Source organism: Carcharodon carcharias, chromosome 10, assembly GCF_017639515.1.
Source record: "Carcharodon carcharias isolate sCarCar2 chromosome 10, sCarCar2.pri, whole genome shotgun sequence".
Taxonomy (NCBI): Eukaryota; Metazoa; Chordata; class Chondrichthyes; order Lamniformes; family Lamnidae; genus Carcharodon; species Carcharodon carcharias.
Window position 1 is genome coordinate 113,806,673 of NC_054476.1, and position 16,656 is coordinate 113,823,328.

At 43.2% G+C, this 16,656-nt stretch overlaps 1 protein-coding gene across 2 annotated transcripts in view; it reads left to right on the top strand.

Moving 5' to 3' along the window:
• Positions 1-16,656, top strand: part of LOC121283140 (protein spinster homolog 2-like) — a 113,057-nt gene that overhangs the window by 16,163 nt on the left and 80,238 nt on the right. For both annotated transcript variants that reach the window (XM_041197295.1, XM_041197294.1), the window contains exon 2: positions 7,740-7,805. In XM_041197295.1, coding sequence (XP_041053229.1) covers positions 7,740-7,805 — 66 coding nt within the window. The remainder of the gene's footprint in view (positions 1-7,739; positions 7,806-16,656) is intronic.

Below are 16,656 nucleotides of genomic sequence, written 5' to 3' on the forward strand. Positions count from 1 at the left end.
CAAAGAATTTTTACTCATGGGTTTATCATAAAGCAAAACATATCGCAATAAACTGCTTTAAAGACACTTATCCAGTGGTAATATGTTATTTTTTTCTTTATTATTGTAAGTTTTACCAAAGTAAAACCTATATTTAGCTGGGCCCTCTGTGCCCAGGCTCCCTAGGCCCATTAATTCCACCACTGTAGCCAGCATTTGCTGGACATTGGCCCACAATATAGAGTTGCCCCCAATCTGGTATAAGTTGGCAATATCTTTAGCCTCTGACCTGCTCTTGTGGCCACAGTATTTATATGGTTACTCCAGTTCAGTTTCTGGTCAATGGTAACTCCCAGGATGTTGATAGTGGGGGATTCAGTGATGCCATTGAACATCAAGGGGTGATGATTGGATTCTCTCTTGTTGGAGATGGTCATTACCTGGCACTTGTGTGGCACAAATGTTACTTGCCATTTCTCAGCCCAAGACTGAATGTTGTCCTGATCTTGCTGCATAGGGACATGGACTGCTTCAGTATCTGAGGAGTCATGAATGGTGCTGAACATTGTGCAATCATCAGCAAACATCCCCACTTCTGACCTTATGTTGGAAGGAAGGTCTTGATGAAGCAGCTGAAGATGGTTGGGCCGAGGACAATACGTTGAGGAACTCCTGCAGTGATGTCTTGTCCACAGTATTTATATGGTTGTGCACAGGGAGGGGATGGTGGTAAAGGTGGTTCATGGATTAAAAGGCATTTGTTTGGTCAGAGGGGAGTGAACTCTATAATTAACCACAATATGCCTGACCTGGAAGTACCTTTTATTGATAGTAATACCTGAAGAGGAGGCTCCACAAATATCCCCATCCTCAATGATGGAGGAGCCCAGCACATCAGTGCAAAAGACGAGGCTGAAGCATTTGCTACAATCTTCAGCCAGAAGTGCCGAGTGGATGATCCATCTTGGCCTCCTCCGGTAGTCCCTAGCATCACAGATGCCAGTCTTCAGCCAATTCGACTCACTCCACGTGATACCAAGAAATGGCTGAAGGCACTGGATAGTGCAAAGGCTATGGGCCCTGGCAATATTCTGGCAATAGTGCTGAAGACTTGTGATCCAGAACTTGCTGCGCCCCTAGCCAAGGTGTTCCAGTACAGCTACAACACTGGCATCTACCTAGCTGTGTGGAAAATTGCCCAGGTACTTCCTGTATACAAAAAGCAGGACAAATCCGACCCAGCCAATTATCACCCCATCAGTCTACTCTCGATCATCAGTAAAGTAATGGATGGGATCATCAACAGTGCTATCAAGCAGCACTTGCTTAGCAGTAACCTGCTCACTGATGCCCAATTTGGGTTCCGCCAAGGCCACTCAGCTCCTGATCTCATCACAGCCTTGGTTCAAACGCAGACAAAAGAGCTGAACTCCCGAGGTGGGGTGAGAGTGACTGCCCTTGGCATCAAAACAGCATTTGACCAAGTGTGACATCAAGGAGCCCTAGCAAAACTGGAGTCAATGGGAATCAGGGGGAAAACTCCCTGCTGGTTGGAGTCATACCTAGCACAAAGGAAGATGGCTGTGGTTGTTGGAGGTCAGTCATCTCAGCCCAGGACATCACTGCAGGAGTTCCTCAGCGTATTGTCCTCGGCCCAACCATCTTCAGCTGCTTCATCAAGACCTTCCTTCCATCATAAGGTCAGAAGTGGGGATGTTCGCTGATGATTGCACAATGTTCAGCACCATTTGTGACTCCTCAGATACTGAAGCAGTCTATGTCCCTATGCAGCAAGATCAGGACAACATTCAGTCCTGGGCTGACAAATGGCAAGTAACATTTGTGCCACACAAGTGCCAGGTAATGACCATCTCCAACAAGAGAGAATCCAATCATCACCCCTTGATGGTTCAATGGCATTACCATCACTGAATCCCCCACCATCAACATCCTGGGAGTTACCATTGACCAGAAACTGAACTGGAGTAACCATATAAATACTGTGGCCACAAGAGCAGGTCAGAGGCTAAGAATCGTGTGACAAGTAACTCACCTCCTGACTCCCCAAAGTCTATCCACCATCTACTATGCACAAGTCAGGTGTGGGGGGTGGAATACTCCCCATTTGCTTGGATGAGTGTAGCTCCCACAACACTCAAGAAGCTCAACACTGTCCTGCACATAAGAGCCCACTTGATGTGCACCATATCCACGAATATTTACTCCCCCCACCACCGATCCGCAGTAGTGGCAGTGTGTACCATCTACAAGATGCATTGCAGGAATTCACCAAGGCTCCTTAGACAGCACCTTCCAAACCCATGACCACTACCATCTAGAAGGACAAGGGAAGGAGACAGATGGGAACACCACCACCTGGAAGTTCCCCTCCAAGTCACTCACCATCCTGACTTGGAAATATCAACATTCCTTCACTATTGCTGGGTCAAAATCCTGGATTTCCTTTCCTAACAGCACTGTGGATGTACCTACACCACATGGACTGCAGCAGTTCAAGAAAGAAGCTCACCACGATTTTCTCAAGAGCAACTAGTGATGGGTAATAAATACTGGCCCAGCCAGCAAAGCCCACACCCCATGAATGTATACAAAAAATACACGTGAAGCCCAATTCTAACTGAAGGGGAAATATTCACAAGATGTAATCCCACTGTGAGTGGCAGTTCCATTGTAAAGGAAGGTCCAATGCAGCAGTGACAACTCGATCAGATAACCTCAGTAAACACACTCAAATTTCCCTCTCATAAATCGGCAAAAGTGCTGATTCTTCCAGATTTAGAAACCCATCGCCAAATTCGGTCATTATTTTCAGCCACTCCAAAGACATTTCCTGTCAACAGATTTTTATTTTTGTTGGCTCTCCTTTTTTAAGCCACGCTTCCTATCACAGAGCCTTGTCTATAGTAGCAATTCTCAGCTCCGGCACCGCAAGGGAATCTGGTTTGACCATGCAACCAATGTCCTCACTAAGCTCCTTTCGCTGTGTGCGGCCTATTTGTTGCATTGCGCGGTCCCTTTAAGATTGCTGTGGGGCTACACATTTGCCCATCTTAAAGGAGCTTTTGCTCATGCGTTTGTTCCCTGCAGAGTACATTCATGATTGCTGCATTATTGTGTACCCAAGAAGCTTAGAGCAAATGTTGGATCCAATTGACATAATAAAAAAAAACTGATTGGCTGCTCATTATCTCATTGCTGTATGTGGGATCTTGCTGTGTAAAAATGGCTGCCTCATTTCCTACATCTTCAGCAACTGCATTCATACCCCTCTATGGGATACTTATGAGAGTACAAGCTTGGGTACACCCGGGAGAGGTGGGGGAAGGAGTTACTGGATAATTTACTAATCTGTCGAAGCCCCTTCTTGTACAATGTCATCCTACCACTTTTTAGCTTTCCACCAATTTAATTGGCAGAAATTAGGGCTTTGGATCTGGATTCTAGCCAATCAAATAGAATTTTTTTTCCTAAAATGGCTCCCCGATCCTGACTGGGTGTTGAAAGTGAGGATTCCCAGAGACAGAGGAGTTGTACCCCTCAACCATCCTGTTGACTAATTGGTTAAAGGAGATGGTTCTTTTGAAGTAATATAGTTATGAAAATTCCTTTTGATATCAGTACAGTAATGGGGTGGCGGGCTTTGAAGTGATGAGAGATTAGGGTGTTTGCTTGTGAAGTGTGTATGTACCAAAAGGAACCTGTACCCTTGATGGCCTTGCAATCTGGTATAACCTCTTCGAAGGATTTGTATCTTCAAGATTCTCTGATTGGCAAGTTCCAGAACATTGGACTAAGAGGAAATGTGATATGTGGGCATGGATTAAGAATTGGTTGGCAGACAGGAAACAGAGAGTAGGAATAAATGGGTCTTTGTCGGAGTGACACAGGGTGACTAGTGGGGTACCGCAGGGATCAGTGCTTGGGCCCTAGCCATTCACAATATATATCAATGATTTGGATGAGGGAACCAAATGCCATATTTCCAAGTTTGCTGATGACACGAAACTCGGTGGGAATGTGAGCAATGAAGAGGGTGTTAAGTGGTTCAAAGCAATTTAGACAGGTTGAGTGCATGGATAAATACATGGCGGATGCAATATAATGTGGATAAGTGTGAAGTTATCCACTTCAGTAGGAAAAACAGAATGGCAGAGTATTATTTAAATGGTGATAGTTTGGGAAATGTTGATGTACAAAGGGACCTAGGCGGCCTTGAACACCAATCACTGAAAGCAAGCATACAGGTGTAGCAAGCAATTAAGAAGGCAGATGGTATGTTGGCCTTCAATGTGAGAGGACTTGAGTACAGGAGCAAGGATGTCTTACTGCAGCTGTACAGGGCCTTGGTGAGACCACACCTGGAGTATTGTGTGCAGTTTGGTCTCCTTACCAGGAAAGGATATACTTGCCATAGAGGGAGTACAGCAAAGGTTCACCAGATTGATTCCTGGGATTATCATATGAGGAGAGATTGGGTCGACTAGGCCTGTTATCACTGGAGTTTAGAAGAATGAGAGGGGATGTCATTAAACCGTATAAAATTCTGACAGGGCTGGACAGACTGGCTGCAGGGATGATATTTCCTCTGGCTGGGGAGGGTGTAGAACAAAGGGTCACAGTTTCAGGATGTGGAGACCATTTAGGACTGAGATGAGGAGAAACCTATGGAATCCTCTACTACAGAAGACTGTGGAGGCCAAGCCACTGAATATATTTAAGAAGGAAATAGATAGATTTTTGAACTCTAAAGATGTCAAGAGGTATGGGGAGAGCGTGGGAGTATGGCGTTGAGATAGAGGATCGGCCATGATCATACTGAATGGTGGAGCAGGCTCGAAGGGCCAAATGACTTACTGCTGCTCCTATTTTCTATGTTGCCACAGGGGTGGAGACCAAGTTGGTAAGCAAGTCATCCAGAGCACCTGGGCATAGAAGGTGCTGACTGAGGCCTAGGAGCATGGAGTCTTTTAATTAATTCATTCTCAGGATGTGAGTGGCATTGGAAATTTATTACCCATCCCTACTTGCCTTTGAGAAGGTGCTGATGGGCCTTCCCTTGAGCCTCTTCAATACGTGTAGTCCATGTGGCACAAATGACCTCATAATCTCCCAAAGCACTCTCGATTCTGGGATTGGACAACTGCACATATCATTCTGCTATTTAAGAAAGGTGAGAGGGAATCCAGGGAGTATAAGCCAGATAGCTTAACATCTGTTATCAGGAAATTACCATGGTCTATCATTCAGTATAGAGTAAGCGAAAACTTCCAGCTGTTCAGAGAGAACCAGCATGGATTTGTAAAGAGTAGATCATGTCTGATGAATTTTTGGAAGAGCTGACTGAAGTAGTGGACCGGGGAATGTCTATGAATGTCATTTATTTGGACTTCCAGAAGGTCCTCAAAGAGACTGTTAGCTGAAGTTGAAGCTGATGGAATTGAAGGCAAATTATTGCCCTGGTTTGGAAATTGGCTGACTGGCAGGAGACATACAGTAGGGATAATGGGCAGATGCTTTAATCAGCAGCATTTGACTAGTGGTGTCCCACTAGGATCTGTGTTGGAACCTCAATATTTATTAATGACTTAAATGCTGGAATGGAAAATCATGTACCCATGTTTATAGATGACGTAAAGATAGGCAGCATTGTAAGCAGTGTAGATGGAATCATAAAATTGTAGAAATATTCATAGATTAAGTGAATGGGAAAAACGTGGCAGATGGATTTTAATTTGGGCAAACGTGAACTCGTCGACTTTAAGCCTAATAAGGATAGAAAAGATATTTTCTAAATAGTCTAAAGCTGGAAACAGATAAGGCCCAAAGAGACTTGAGGGTCTAAATACATAGATCATTAGAATATCATGAACAGATACAGAAAATAACCAAAAAGGCTAATGGAATGATGGTCTTTATATTAAGAGGACTAGAATACAAGGAGGCAGAAGTCCTGCTTCAGAGACACAAAACCCTAGACTACACCTGGAATTACTGTGAACAGTCCTGGGCACCACGCCTTAGGAAGGATAGATTGGCCTAGTTGGGAGTACTATGTAGATTTACCAAAATGATACCTGGATTCCAAGGGTGAAAATATGAGTAGAGATTACAGGGTTCTATTCCCTGGAATTTTTCAAGATACTAAGAGGAACAGATAGGTGAGAGAGAAATTATTTCTGCTGGTCTAGGCCTAGGGAGCAGAGTCTAACAGTTAGAGCCAAACTTTTCAGGAATGAAATTCTGAAAAAGAGAAACTCTTTTATGCACAAAGGGTGGGAGAAATTTGGAACTCTCTCCCACAAATGACACTTGATGTTGGATCAATTAATTTAAATCCGAGATTGATAGGTATTTGTTAACCAAAAGCATTAAGAGATATGGGACGAAGGTTGGTGTATGGAGTTAGGTGGCAGATCAGCCATGACCGCATTGAACGGTGGAACAGGCTTGAGGGGTTGAATGGTCTCCTCCTCTTCCTATGTGCTTTGGGATTCCCACAATGCCGTTAGGGAGGGAATTGATCCAGCGATATTGAAGGAATGGTGATATATGGTTCCAAATTGGGATATGCGTGAGTTTGAGGGGAATTTGGAAGTGATGATCTTCCCATGTGACTGTTTTTTAGTGGGTGGAGATCATGGATTTGGGAAGCGTTGTCCAAGAAATGTTGGTGAGCTGCTGCCCTGCCCTTTGTAGACAGAACACACTGCTACCTCTGGGCCTTTGCTCTGAGGATGGTGTGAGGAGAGAGGGAAATAGAGGAGAAAAAATTAAAATAAAAGAGAATGGGAAGAAAACGATTCCAGGAAAAGAACCAACCCCTGCCTCCCAAATTTAGAGCTTCATTTTTGAAGGAGAAAATGTGTGAATATTACAATGCTAAACAGAAAATTCTGTCTTCATATCTAATTCTCTAAAGAAAGTTTCCATCATTACTTTGCAGGGGAAGGGTAAAATCAATTTATAACCATTTATAATTGATAAAGTATATTAATTATGCATTTTTTCCATCAGGTTCCTTTTTTATCCTTAAATTCTCCAGCCTTCTGTCCTTTAATGCTCTTTGAGGTTTGTACAGGAGTGGGTCATATAAATTAGAATTCCTTCCACATTGTGACAGCCATTTACAACAGTAGGCAACCAGACAAAGGAGGAATACTTGTACATATAAGATTATCAGTACAAGTTCATTGCCTGACAGGGAGCAAGGATTCACATTGGCTTTTACGACAGAACTGGAAGGCCGGCTTTGAAATCTCTTTGAACGTAGAAAATGTTTCACAATCAATTAAGGAGTATATGCTGTGGTTCTCATTGCTGCTGTGGGCGACATTCAGGAAAGGCTTTGTTGTTGGCAGCTTGCTGTTCATGGAGCTGAGGAGGTGCGAAGTGTTGACTAATAGCATGACCGTCGTCAGTGATTGCTGACAGTGCTGTGCTGTCCTTAGTAGTTGACAGCAGGTTAGGTCCAATGATTAATCACAGACTCAGCCCTACTTATTAACCACAGCCCACTTGATCCTAGAGTATGACATAAAAAAGGTTTCAACTTCGTTCCCTGATCTCTTCATAATGAGCTGAATCTTTTTGTATCAGGCTATCAACTGTGACTGTGTTGTGTCCCATCAACTGAATTCATTACTATTAATGAGTCAGAGAAATGATTCATTGTGTATTAATAAGTTTCTATTACTTTTGCTCCTTTTTTCCCTCTAATTCCCTGTCTTAATTATTCTCAGGTGTACTGGCAGACATCCAGAGACACTTTGGAGTGAGTGACAGCAAATCCGGATTGTTGCCTACAGGTTAGTGACCAGTGCTAACCAGTTAGTTTTGACAGCACCAGGTTTCAGCTACAGAAGCCTGGCCATGGCTCTCCAATTGCCCAGCAGTGAGTAGCTGAGCCCTGTGGCTGATAAGTGATTTAAGACATGCTGTGCTTAACTAATGTTATCATGGACTAGACTTGGTTAGGAGTAAAATTTCTTGTGAAAATTCAAGTGACAATCGAAACTGTAGCATTGGAGTGACTGGGATAGGGTGTATCGCTAGGTTGTGGATATCACAAAGGTGGCTAACATCATCATGAAGGTTGAATTGTGTTTTAAGATATCTCTCGGGTTCTCTCAATTCCTACTCATCTTTTGGAGGAATGTCAAGACTCAGTGGTAACGCCAGCTCACTCTAAACATTTTCCTCCAACATGTCACAACTTGGGCTCACATTGGCAACAACCTTCCCCCTTCCCCTTCTGTAATGCCATCTCCTTCTCATTTGCTTGCCCCCCCAACTTCTCATTCCCCTGCCCCCCCCACTCCTCGTTCCCTTTGCCCACCACCCCCCCCCCGCACCTCATTCCCTTTCGTACAGCTCCCCCACTCCTCGTTCCCCTTTGCCCCCACCCACACTCCTTGTTCTTCTCCCCCTCTCTGTCCTTAGCCTCCTCATTCCCCTGTGCTGTGACCCATACTCTCCCATTTTTGGGTTGTGTGGATCATGCAAACCATTCCCAGGATCGTCACTGATTTAAAAATAAAAATTAACATTCCATCCCATGCAGAAAAGTGCGAGAAAGTCAAATAATAATGAAAGGATAAAATAATCTAGTCTGAGGGGAACAGAACTGAGATTATTTCCTGAGTGTTTAATTGAATGAAAAGAGGCTTGCAGATAAAGGTTAGGGACAAACCTGCTCCTCCCTTTTACAAAAGGAGAGAATTAGCCCTTTATGCTAAATAGCAGCTGCACTGTGCAGCTAAATCAAACTTCAGTGCAAACAGTCCTGCACTGGGACTTTACATCAGAAGCTCAGCGTTTGTGTGAAAGTATTACAGAGGAGGAAATAAAAGGCAAGGACAGTGATTTGCAGCTGTAAACTGCCAGGAGGAAATGGGACATTAATGGAGGAAGTAAAACAGAGGCAAGCAGGAATAAAGAATATTGTGTTTTGTCTCTGGAATTGGAGAAATGGATTCCCGTTTCTCTCTCTCTTAATGCTTCAGCCCTGCTTCAAACCTAACTGACAGGTAAATACCACAGATACTGAAACACCGATGAGTGCAGGAGACTCCCCAGGCACTGGCAGCCGTCCAGATAAAAATCTACATGTTTCCCTGCCAATGGCCAAAACTGCAATACATCTGCCCACATATGTACATATAATACATACAATATACCTGGAAACCAGCTTAAAACGGCAGCATTTGTGTTTGTAGCTGGCAGTTTCTTACGCACAAAATACCAATATCAGCTGGGGAGGGGAGGGGAGAGCAGGGAGGGGACAGAAGGGGAAAGCAGAAAGTGGAAGGGAGAGCAGGGAGGGGTGAGTGGAGAGGGCAAAGGGAGAGCAGAAATGGGACAGGAGGGGAAGGAAGGAGGAAGCCAAGTGAATGTACCAGATGGGTTGCAGGGAGGGGGTAGTGGGTTGGGAGTTGTTCAACAGGGGAAATCAATGGTGACTCATACCTATACCTGCAAATGACCATCCTGCTGAACAACACAAGGACTGAAATCAGATTATCCACATTTCATTTATTGTGGAAAAAAAATTGACTAAAGTTAAGAAACAAAATTGTGATATTCTGTTACTGACTGGATTAGATTGAACTAGGTATTCGAGCAGTGCCAGCCATTTGATGAAATGCCCTTTCAGACCCAGTATCTATAACCTGCTGTCATCTAAATCATTTACAAACAACATTCCCAATTGTTGAAGGACTATATTCTCAAAAATGGTGCCAAGTACTAGTCATCAGCACTCCAAGTCTATATTAGCATTGTGAACCCACAACAATAAAACAAACCAATCAGATTCTAACTGTAATTATGGTTACCGCATATTACCATGGACCAATCATTTTCCCACAAAGTGCACACTGGGCAGCCATGTTGGATTTTGTACTATTCATGGACGGAAATTGAATTAAATAAAGTTGGAACAGGGAAGGATGAGGGGGTTGCAGCTCCTGCTGAGTTCCTAATTTCTAATGTTTGTTCCAAAATGTGTGGTACAGAAAATGAAATCATAACACAGCCATGGAGAGTAGGAATTGGGAATGGTGAATTCTTAAACATTTTTTTTACAAGGGGCAATTGAGGCAGAGAACATTGCAATGTTTATTTAACCCCAAAATTAGCTGCAAATGTTGGTAGTTCTTTAGAGAAAGAGGGTTGGGGGATAAGGGTTGGGATAGAGAAGAAGATGGAAGGTTTGGAGGCAGTGGGAGTCAGAAAGGAAAGAACACTTCCAGTCATGGCAGGCCATGCACTGTCCACTGTTGACACCTCTTTGTCCTTTTGCCTATGACATCTTTTGGCAATCTCCACCTATCACTGGCCCTCTATCCAGCTCTACCTGTCCCACCCTGTCAACTAGCTTATATTTCACCTCTTTTCTATTTTTCCTTAGTTCTAATGAAGAGTCATACAGACTTGAAATGTTAACTGTATCCCTCTCCGCAGATGCAGTCAGACCTGCTGAGTTTTTCCAGGTATTTTTGTTCTTGTTCTAGATTTCCAGCATCCGCAGTATTTTGCTTTTATGCACTGTCCACAACTGGCAAAAGAGGCAAAGATCCCAATCCATAACCTCATGGAGGGCTGGGTGGGGGGGAGGGTGGAGGAGGTCTGCAAGCTTAACAGTAAATATAAACCATCTGTTACAAAGGAAAAAGATAAGGTAAAAGCAAAATACTGCGGATGCTGGAAATCTGAAACAAAAACAAAAATTGCTGGAAAAACTCAGCAGGTCTGACAGCATCTCTGGAGAGAAAGACAGAGTTGATGTTTTGAGTCTTTCCACAGATGCTGTCAGACCTGCTGAGTTTTTCCGGCAATTTTTGTTTTTGTAAAAAGATAAGGAACTTGGCATTGATAGAAAACCAGAATTACTCCAAGGCAATGGTGCCATAAATGATGAGAGCAAAGCTCAAGTGCATGAGTGATGTTGACGAGACCCTCATGCTTTGATGTCTTGTTTTGTAACATCACAAGAACCGCACAATTCAACTGGCTAGGTGTGGGTTTACTGCTCACTGTTTATTGTCACCCACTTTAGTACAGTTTATTATCATCCCTGCAGAGACTGATAACTTTTAGAAAAGAAAAGAAATTTGAACTTTCAGTTGATTGCTGAAAGGATGACATGACATGATTTCATCTTTTAAGACTTTTACCATAAGTGATTAAAAGCTCTATTGACTAAGCAATATCTTTGTAGAAAACTTATACTTTAAACCAGAAAACAGAACATTCCCTTTTTTTCCTTTGAGCATAACAGAAAACACACTTCACAGATATTCTTTACTCTGTCCTTTAAGTAGATGTTCAATTCTCCTGGAACCTGTCCAAGGTGATTCTTGGTTCCTGACGGTTTCTTTCTTTTTGTTTCTCAGCCTGGGAACGTTAAATCTCAGGACTTTTAATCTCAGAACTGTCTTTTACAGTGAGGTTCTTTTGCCCCCCAGAGATTCTTTTTCTCAAGCTAAGTGAATCTTCCAACCTCATTTTAACTCCTCATGAATTTTTCTTTACAATCTGTGCATGAGCTCTCACCCTTATTCCTGTATGGTGAGCTGCCTATAGCTGCTCTCCCTCTCCTGGATCCTGGCAGACTAACCTTTTCTGTGAGTTTTTGGAGATACCTTGGATCCTTCCCCTTTCAAAGCCCATCTCCCTAGCAAAGTGAATCACATGAGCCTCGTATCCAGGTAGAAATGCTAATTAGCTATCCTTGAGAACCCAACACTCTTTTGTCTTGGAAATAGATGGTTAGATTAAAGCATAATGGTTTATAACCCAACATTCTCAGCACTTTTCTGGAACTTGTATCCACTTGTAGCACATAGGCTACTGCAATTGTCTCCAAGTGTAAACACCTCGCACCTTCTTCTCAGTAAAACAATCCAGGCCCCCTTTAATCTCTAACCATCAAACCACCCAGGGTCACTGAGGCAGATTTCAGAATGACCCTGTCATTTTACCTCAAATTAAAGACACCATCCCAAAATCTAACAATCTTATAAACCTTGTAATTCTAATAGGTTTGACTATAAGTTGTAAACTACCTTTCTTGAAGCTGCCGTTTCTTGACAGCATTTCACTGTCCTTGCACAAAGACTGCAGCTCAGACTGTGGGAAGTGTTACGTCAGCAGCTCATCAAGCTAAGTTGGCCTTCTTCCCTCCCCGAACTCCCTCAACAGTTATTGCTGAGAATGATGAATATGTCAAGGCCGGAACATTGGTTTTTAATTTGGTTATAGGTGTGTTCTGTGTGCAGCACAAGTAATTCTGCTGAACCATGTTGGAGATTTGCTTCCAAGCCGTTGTCCTGATAGTTAGATCAATGTTTGCAAGCCTATTAGTGAAGTAACTTTTAAACCAGCCGTCTGCATATCTCTGCAGTATTTCACATGTAATATATATTTTAAAAACAGCTCCGACATGTAAAATGATACCCGCAATAATCCTGTTGTTTAGCTGGTTGAAAGCGAGTGTGCTCCCAGTTCATGGACTGAAGGATATATTCATGTGCGGATTTGTCTGCAGTGCTGACAGGGCCGTGTTGAATCCCACTGGATTTGCAACTCAATTGGATGCGGGGAGCATTTTTACATAATAGCCTATTAAACACAGAGGCTTACATCACAGCAGATAGTCTGCGCAAGAAATGCTTCAGCTGCCTGCTGATCCCAGCCCAGTGCTGAGATTTAAGTTCTGCAGTGCATTGGCTAAATACACTGGAGTTGATCACTGTCCTAGTGTGGCCATGTGTTACGTAGGGTCACCAAATGCTTTCCAGGAGATTTCATCATATGACCAGTGGTCGCTCTGAATACAAGGTCAACCATTTTAATTTCCGTTGACTTCCATCAGGAAAGATGTGTGTGGGGTGGCTGATGTGGTATTACCTGGTTTTCCCTCTTGGCCAAGGTCAAAATGATCCCCGTTGACGGTAAAGTGCTTTCTGGGACATCCTGGGATGTGACAGGGAATATTCAACAAATTGCATTTATATAGCACCTTTAACACAGTAAAACATCTTCATCCTCCTATCTTGTAATCTTACAATGACTGTCATTAACTTTTGTTCCCCCTCGGAAGGTTACTTGAATGAGGAACTGTGTAGGAGTGATACTTTGGCCTTGATGGATTGCCTATCAATTATCGAACATCCCCAGCTCTCATTTCCTTCGATTTGACTGGAAATGAAAATTGGGTAGTTTCTGTCACGGATCTGCCGATCAGCCTCAGCTTCAAGCCTGTGAGGCCAAGCAGAAATCTCTGTACTCTGCTGTCACAAGTTACTCGACTTTTCATTAAGTTTCCAATCCTTACCCATCTCAGAATCGAACTGCCAGTGTCTGCAGATTGAAGGCAGTCTGGTTCGCTCACTGGTGCAAAGTTTAATACCAGTAGTCCTGAGTTACAACCATGAAGGCAGCATTGTGAGGCCGCAGAGATGTAAGCCAGGGGTGTGTGGTGGAAGAATCACACATCAAATGCCTGATTTAAGCCAATCCATTTTAATTGTTATTATTTTTTATGAGCATAAAACCCACCTGGTTCACTAATATCCTTTAGGGAAGGAAATCTGCTATCCTTACCTGGTCTGGCCTGCATGTGTCTCCACAGCAATGTGGATAACTCTTAAATGCCCTCTGAACAAGGGCAGTTGGGGATGGGCAATAAATGCTGGCCTAGCCAGTGATGCCCACATCCCATGAAAGAATATCTTTTAAAATTACCTTATTAATAGGATGAGTACCAGTGTAGGGTTGTTGACAGTCCATTTATCAGGCAGAGAGAGAACAGCAAGGTGCTCACCTTGCTGTTGACCTGGAAGTCCTGGTTCCTGTTCATTCACTCTTGTCCATCTTCCAGAGAGATGCGCAGTCAGGGTTACCTCAAAATGATGCCTCATGGCCATAGTGTCACTGGACTGGCAGGCTGCATTCACCCAGAGGGATGGAAGCTTAGTGAGACAGCTTCATTTGAACAAGCACAGGCCAACTGTGCACCTGACTTGGGCGAGAAACAAATTGGGTAGACTCATTGAGTGGGCTTGCTTCTTAAAGAGGCCATGCGCCAAATTGGGGACAGTTATCCCCAAGTTAATGGCATCCATTCGACCTTTGCCTAAAGCAGAGGGGCCATTTTCCCCACTCTGTGCGCATGCGGAGTCCAAAGGCTGCCTAACACAACACTGAAATATTCTTCCAGTCTCCCAACAGTAAAAAATACAGTTAGTGGAGGAGTTATAAAGTTCTAAAACCCTGACTCTCAAATTGAAAGTAAGCTGGTTAAAATTTGAAATGAGCATTTTTTTTTTAGTATATACCCTCCAAAACTAAACCATGGGCTAGTTTGATTTTCAAATTTCTGTGGTACTCCCAATATTTAAGTGGATGTCAAACTAATGGCAATTACTTAAGTTAAAAGAAGAAAAGGTGCAGAGAAGATGGAGGTGGTTAAAATGCTAAACATTTCATCATTGTAATGATGGTCAGGTGGATGTTGGCAGCAGCAAGTTACAGGATAATAACCTTCTCGACAACAACAATCTGCATTGAAATGGCACCTATAAGGAGAAAAATATACCAAGGTGCTTCACAGCGTTAAGACTAACAAACCCCCTGAGCCCAGATGTCTCATACCCTAGTCTGTCGATGGAGAATGTGTAGGACATTTTCAGGAGAAATAGCTGGACGCCACTGGGATCCTGCAGAATTAGAAGCAAGAAAATGGAGCATTCTTTTAAAAAAGGCAACAATTTCACACAGGCAACTAATTATCCATTGGTAGTACAGAACTGAAAATTGCTGAAAAGAGAGGCATGTTGCTGAAGCGTTTTGTCTTGCAGTCATCAGGACAAACAAGAATACCAAATTTCAAAGGATCACAACCATTTATACTACGGGAGAAAGAGTGCTGATTGATAGTCGAAGTGTTGCCTTGGGGAAAGCACTCCATGCTTTCTCCACAGAGAAAGCACCCTTTTCTTCTGTTGTATAAATTGATATGATCCTTTGAAATTTGGCCTTCTTGCCTTTGTCCTGATGAATGCAAGACAAAGAGCTTTGACAACATGCATCTCTTTGGAGGTATAAAGATCCATTAGCCTAATATCAGTTCCAGGTCATCGGATGGAAATTGTTCTGAGGGCTGGGCTGGAGGAAAGTCAAAAAGCAGCCTCATGGAATGAGAAAGAGAGCACCCTTTCAAGTCAACTTCCTTAATAATATTACAGTATCTAGTGGAGATCTCTCTCGCTCTCTCTCTCTCTCTCTCTCTCTCTCTCTGGTCTTCAGAGTGACCTTAACAACATTTGGAATGGAAGATTTCTAATTAAACTAGAAACCGCAGAAATGCTGTGATACATGTGGAACTGGGCAAAAAAGTCAACAAAAGGAATATAGAAAGTACTTGTGGTGGGGGAAGTGTCATGCTGTGGTTGGCGGGTGTTAAGGAGGTTTAGCAGAGTCAGTACTTGCAGCCCACCTCCTCAAATCAGTATGAAGTACAGCACATTAAAATGGGATGTAAACTTGTCAACACAAAGAAGGAAGATCAGTAGAGACAGAGGGTGCAGTCAAATGGTTCCAGACTGATACAACTGGCAGGCAAACAGTAAATGGACTTCATTAATAATGAATTGCTGAGAGAATGCGCCCCGCAACTATGCAGTGGATTGAACCGTGAGTGGGAAATTTTGGCCAGTATCTGGGGGTGGGAAAAGATTCATAACTTGCAGTGTATGGACAATGAATCAAATAGAGCCGAGGGATGTTGATTCTGATTGGTGGGGTATTGATGGTGGTCAGTGAGCTTGAGCCTGATTTGGCGGAGGGGCAGTCTCAAGTGATTACAGTTAGGCTTTTTTCCATATAGATGCTCAGAAAGCCCACTACAGATGGGCTTTAACACGTCACAATTATGTCACCTATTTCCTGCCAATTGTTTAGTCTTGCACTGATGAGAATGTTTTCCTTTGTCACAACAAGCAGGAACTATCTGGAAAATGCAGCAATATATTGGGAATGGGATATTTCCAGTGTGGTGAGTGGAGGGAAGGGGAGGGTTGGTTGGAATGATCTTGTTTCATTTCCTTGCTTCTACTGTCTACTATTATCTGCCACAGATTTTAATCCTCAAATGTTTCACCCTGTCCTGGGTGAAGCCCCTCTGAAAAATAATTACCCTCTGCTGTGCTGTCATGTTCCTTGGCCAGCTCTAGTACCATCATGGCTCCTTGCTGACCCTTCATTACTGATGCACCTTATGGTAGAAAGTCTTTCTGTTAGTAACTCTCCATCTGTGGCCTGTCATCCACCCTCCCCATTCCCTTCACATCACCATTGTCAGCCAAGTCTTCAGCCACCATGACCTATTTCCCATTACTAAATCCTTCTGTCCCCCAACTAGTTAGTCATTTAAAAGATTTGCATCTATATAGCACCCTCCCTCACTTCAGAATGTCCCAATCCATGTTAACAGTCAATTAAGTGTTTTGAAGTGTAGCCACTGTTGCAATGTAGGAAACGCAGCAGCCAATTTACGCACAGCAAGCGCCCACAAAGAAGAACGAGATAAACGACCTGACAAGCTCTTTTAGTGAATGTTAGGTGAGGGATAAAATTTGATGAGGATATGAGGAA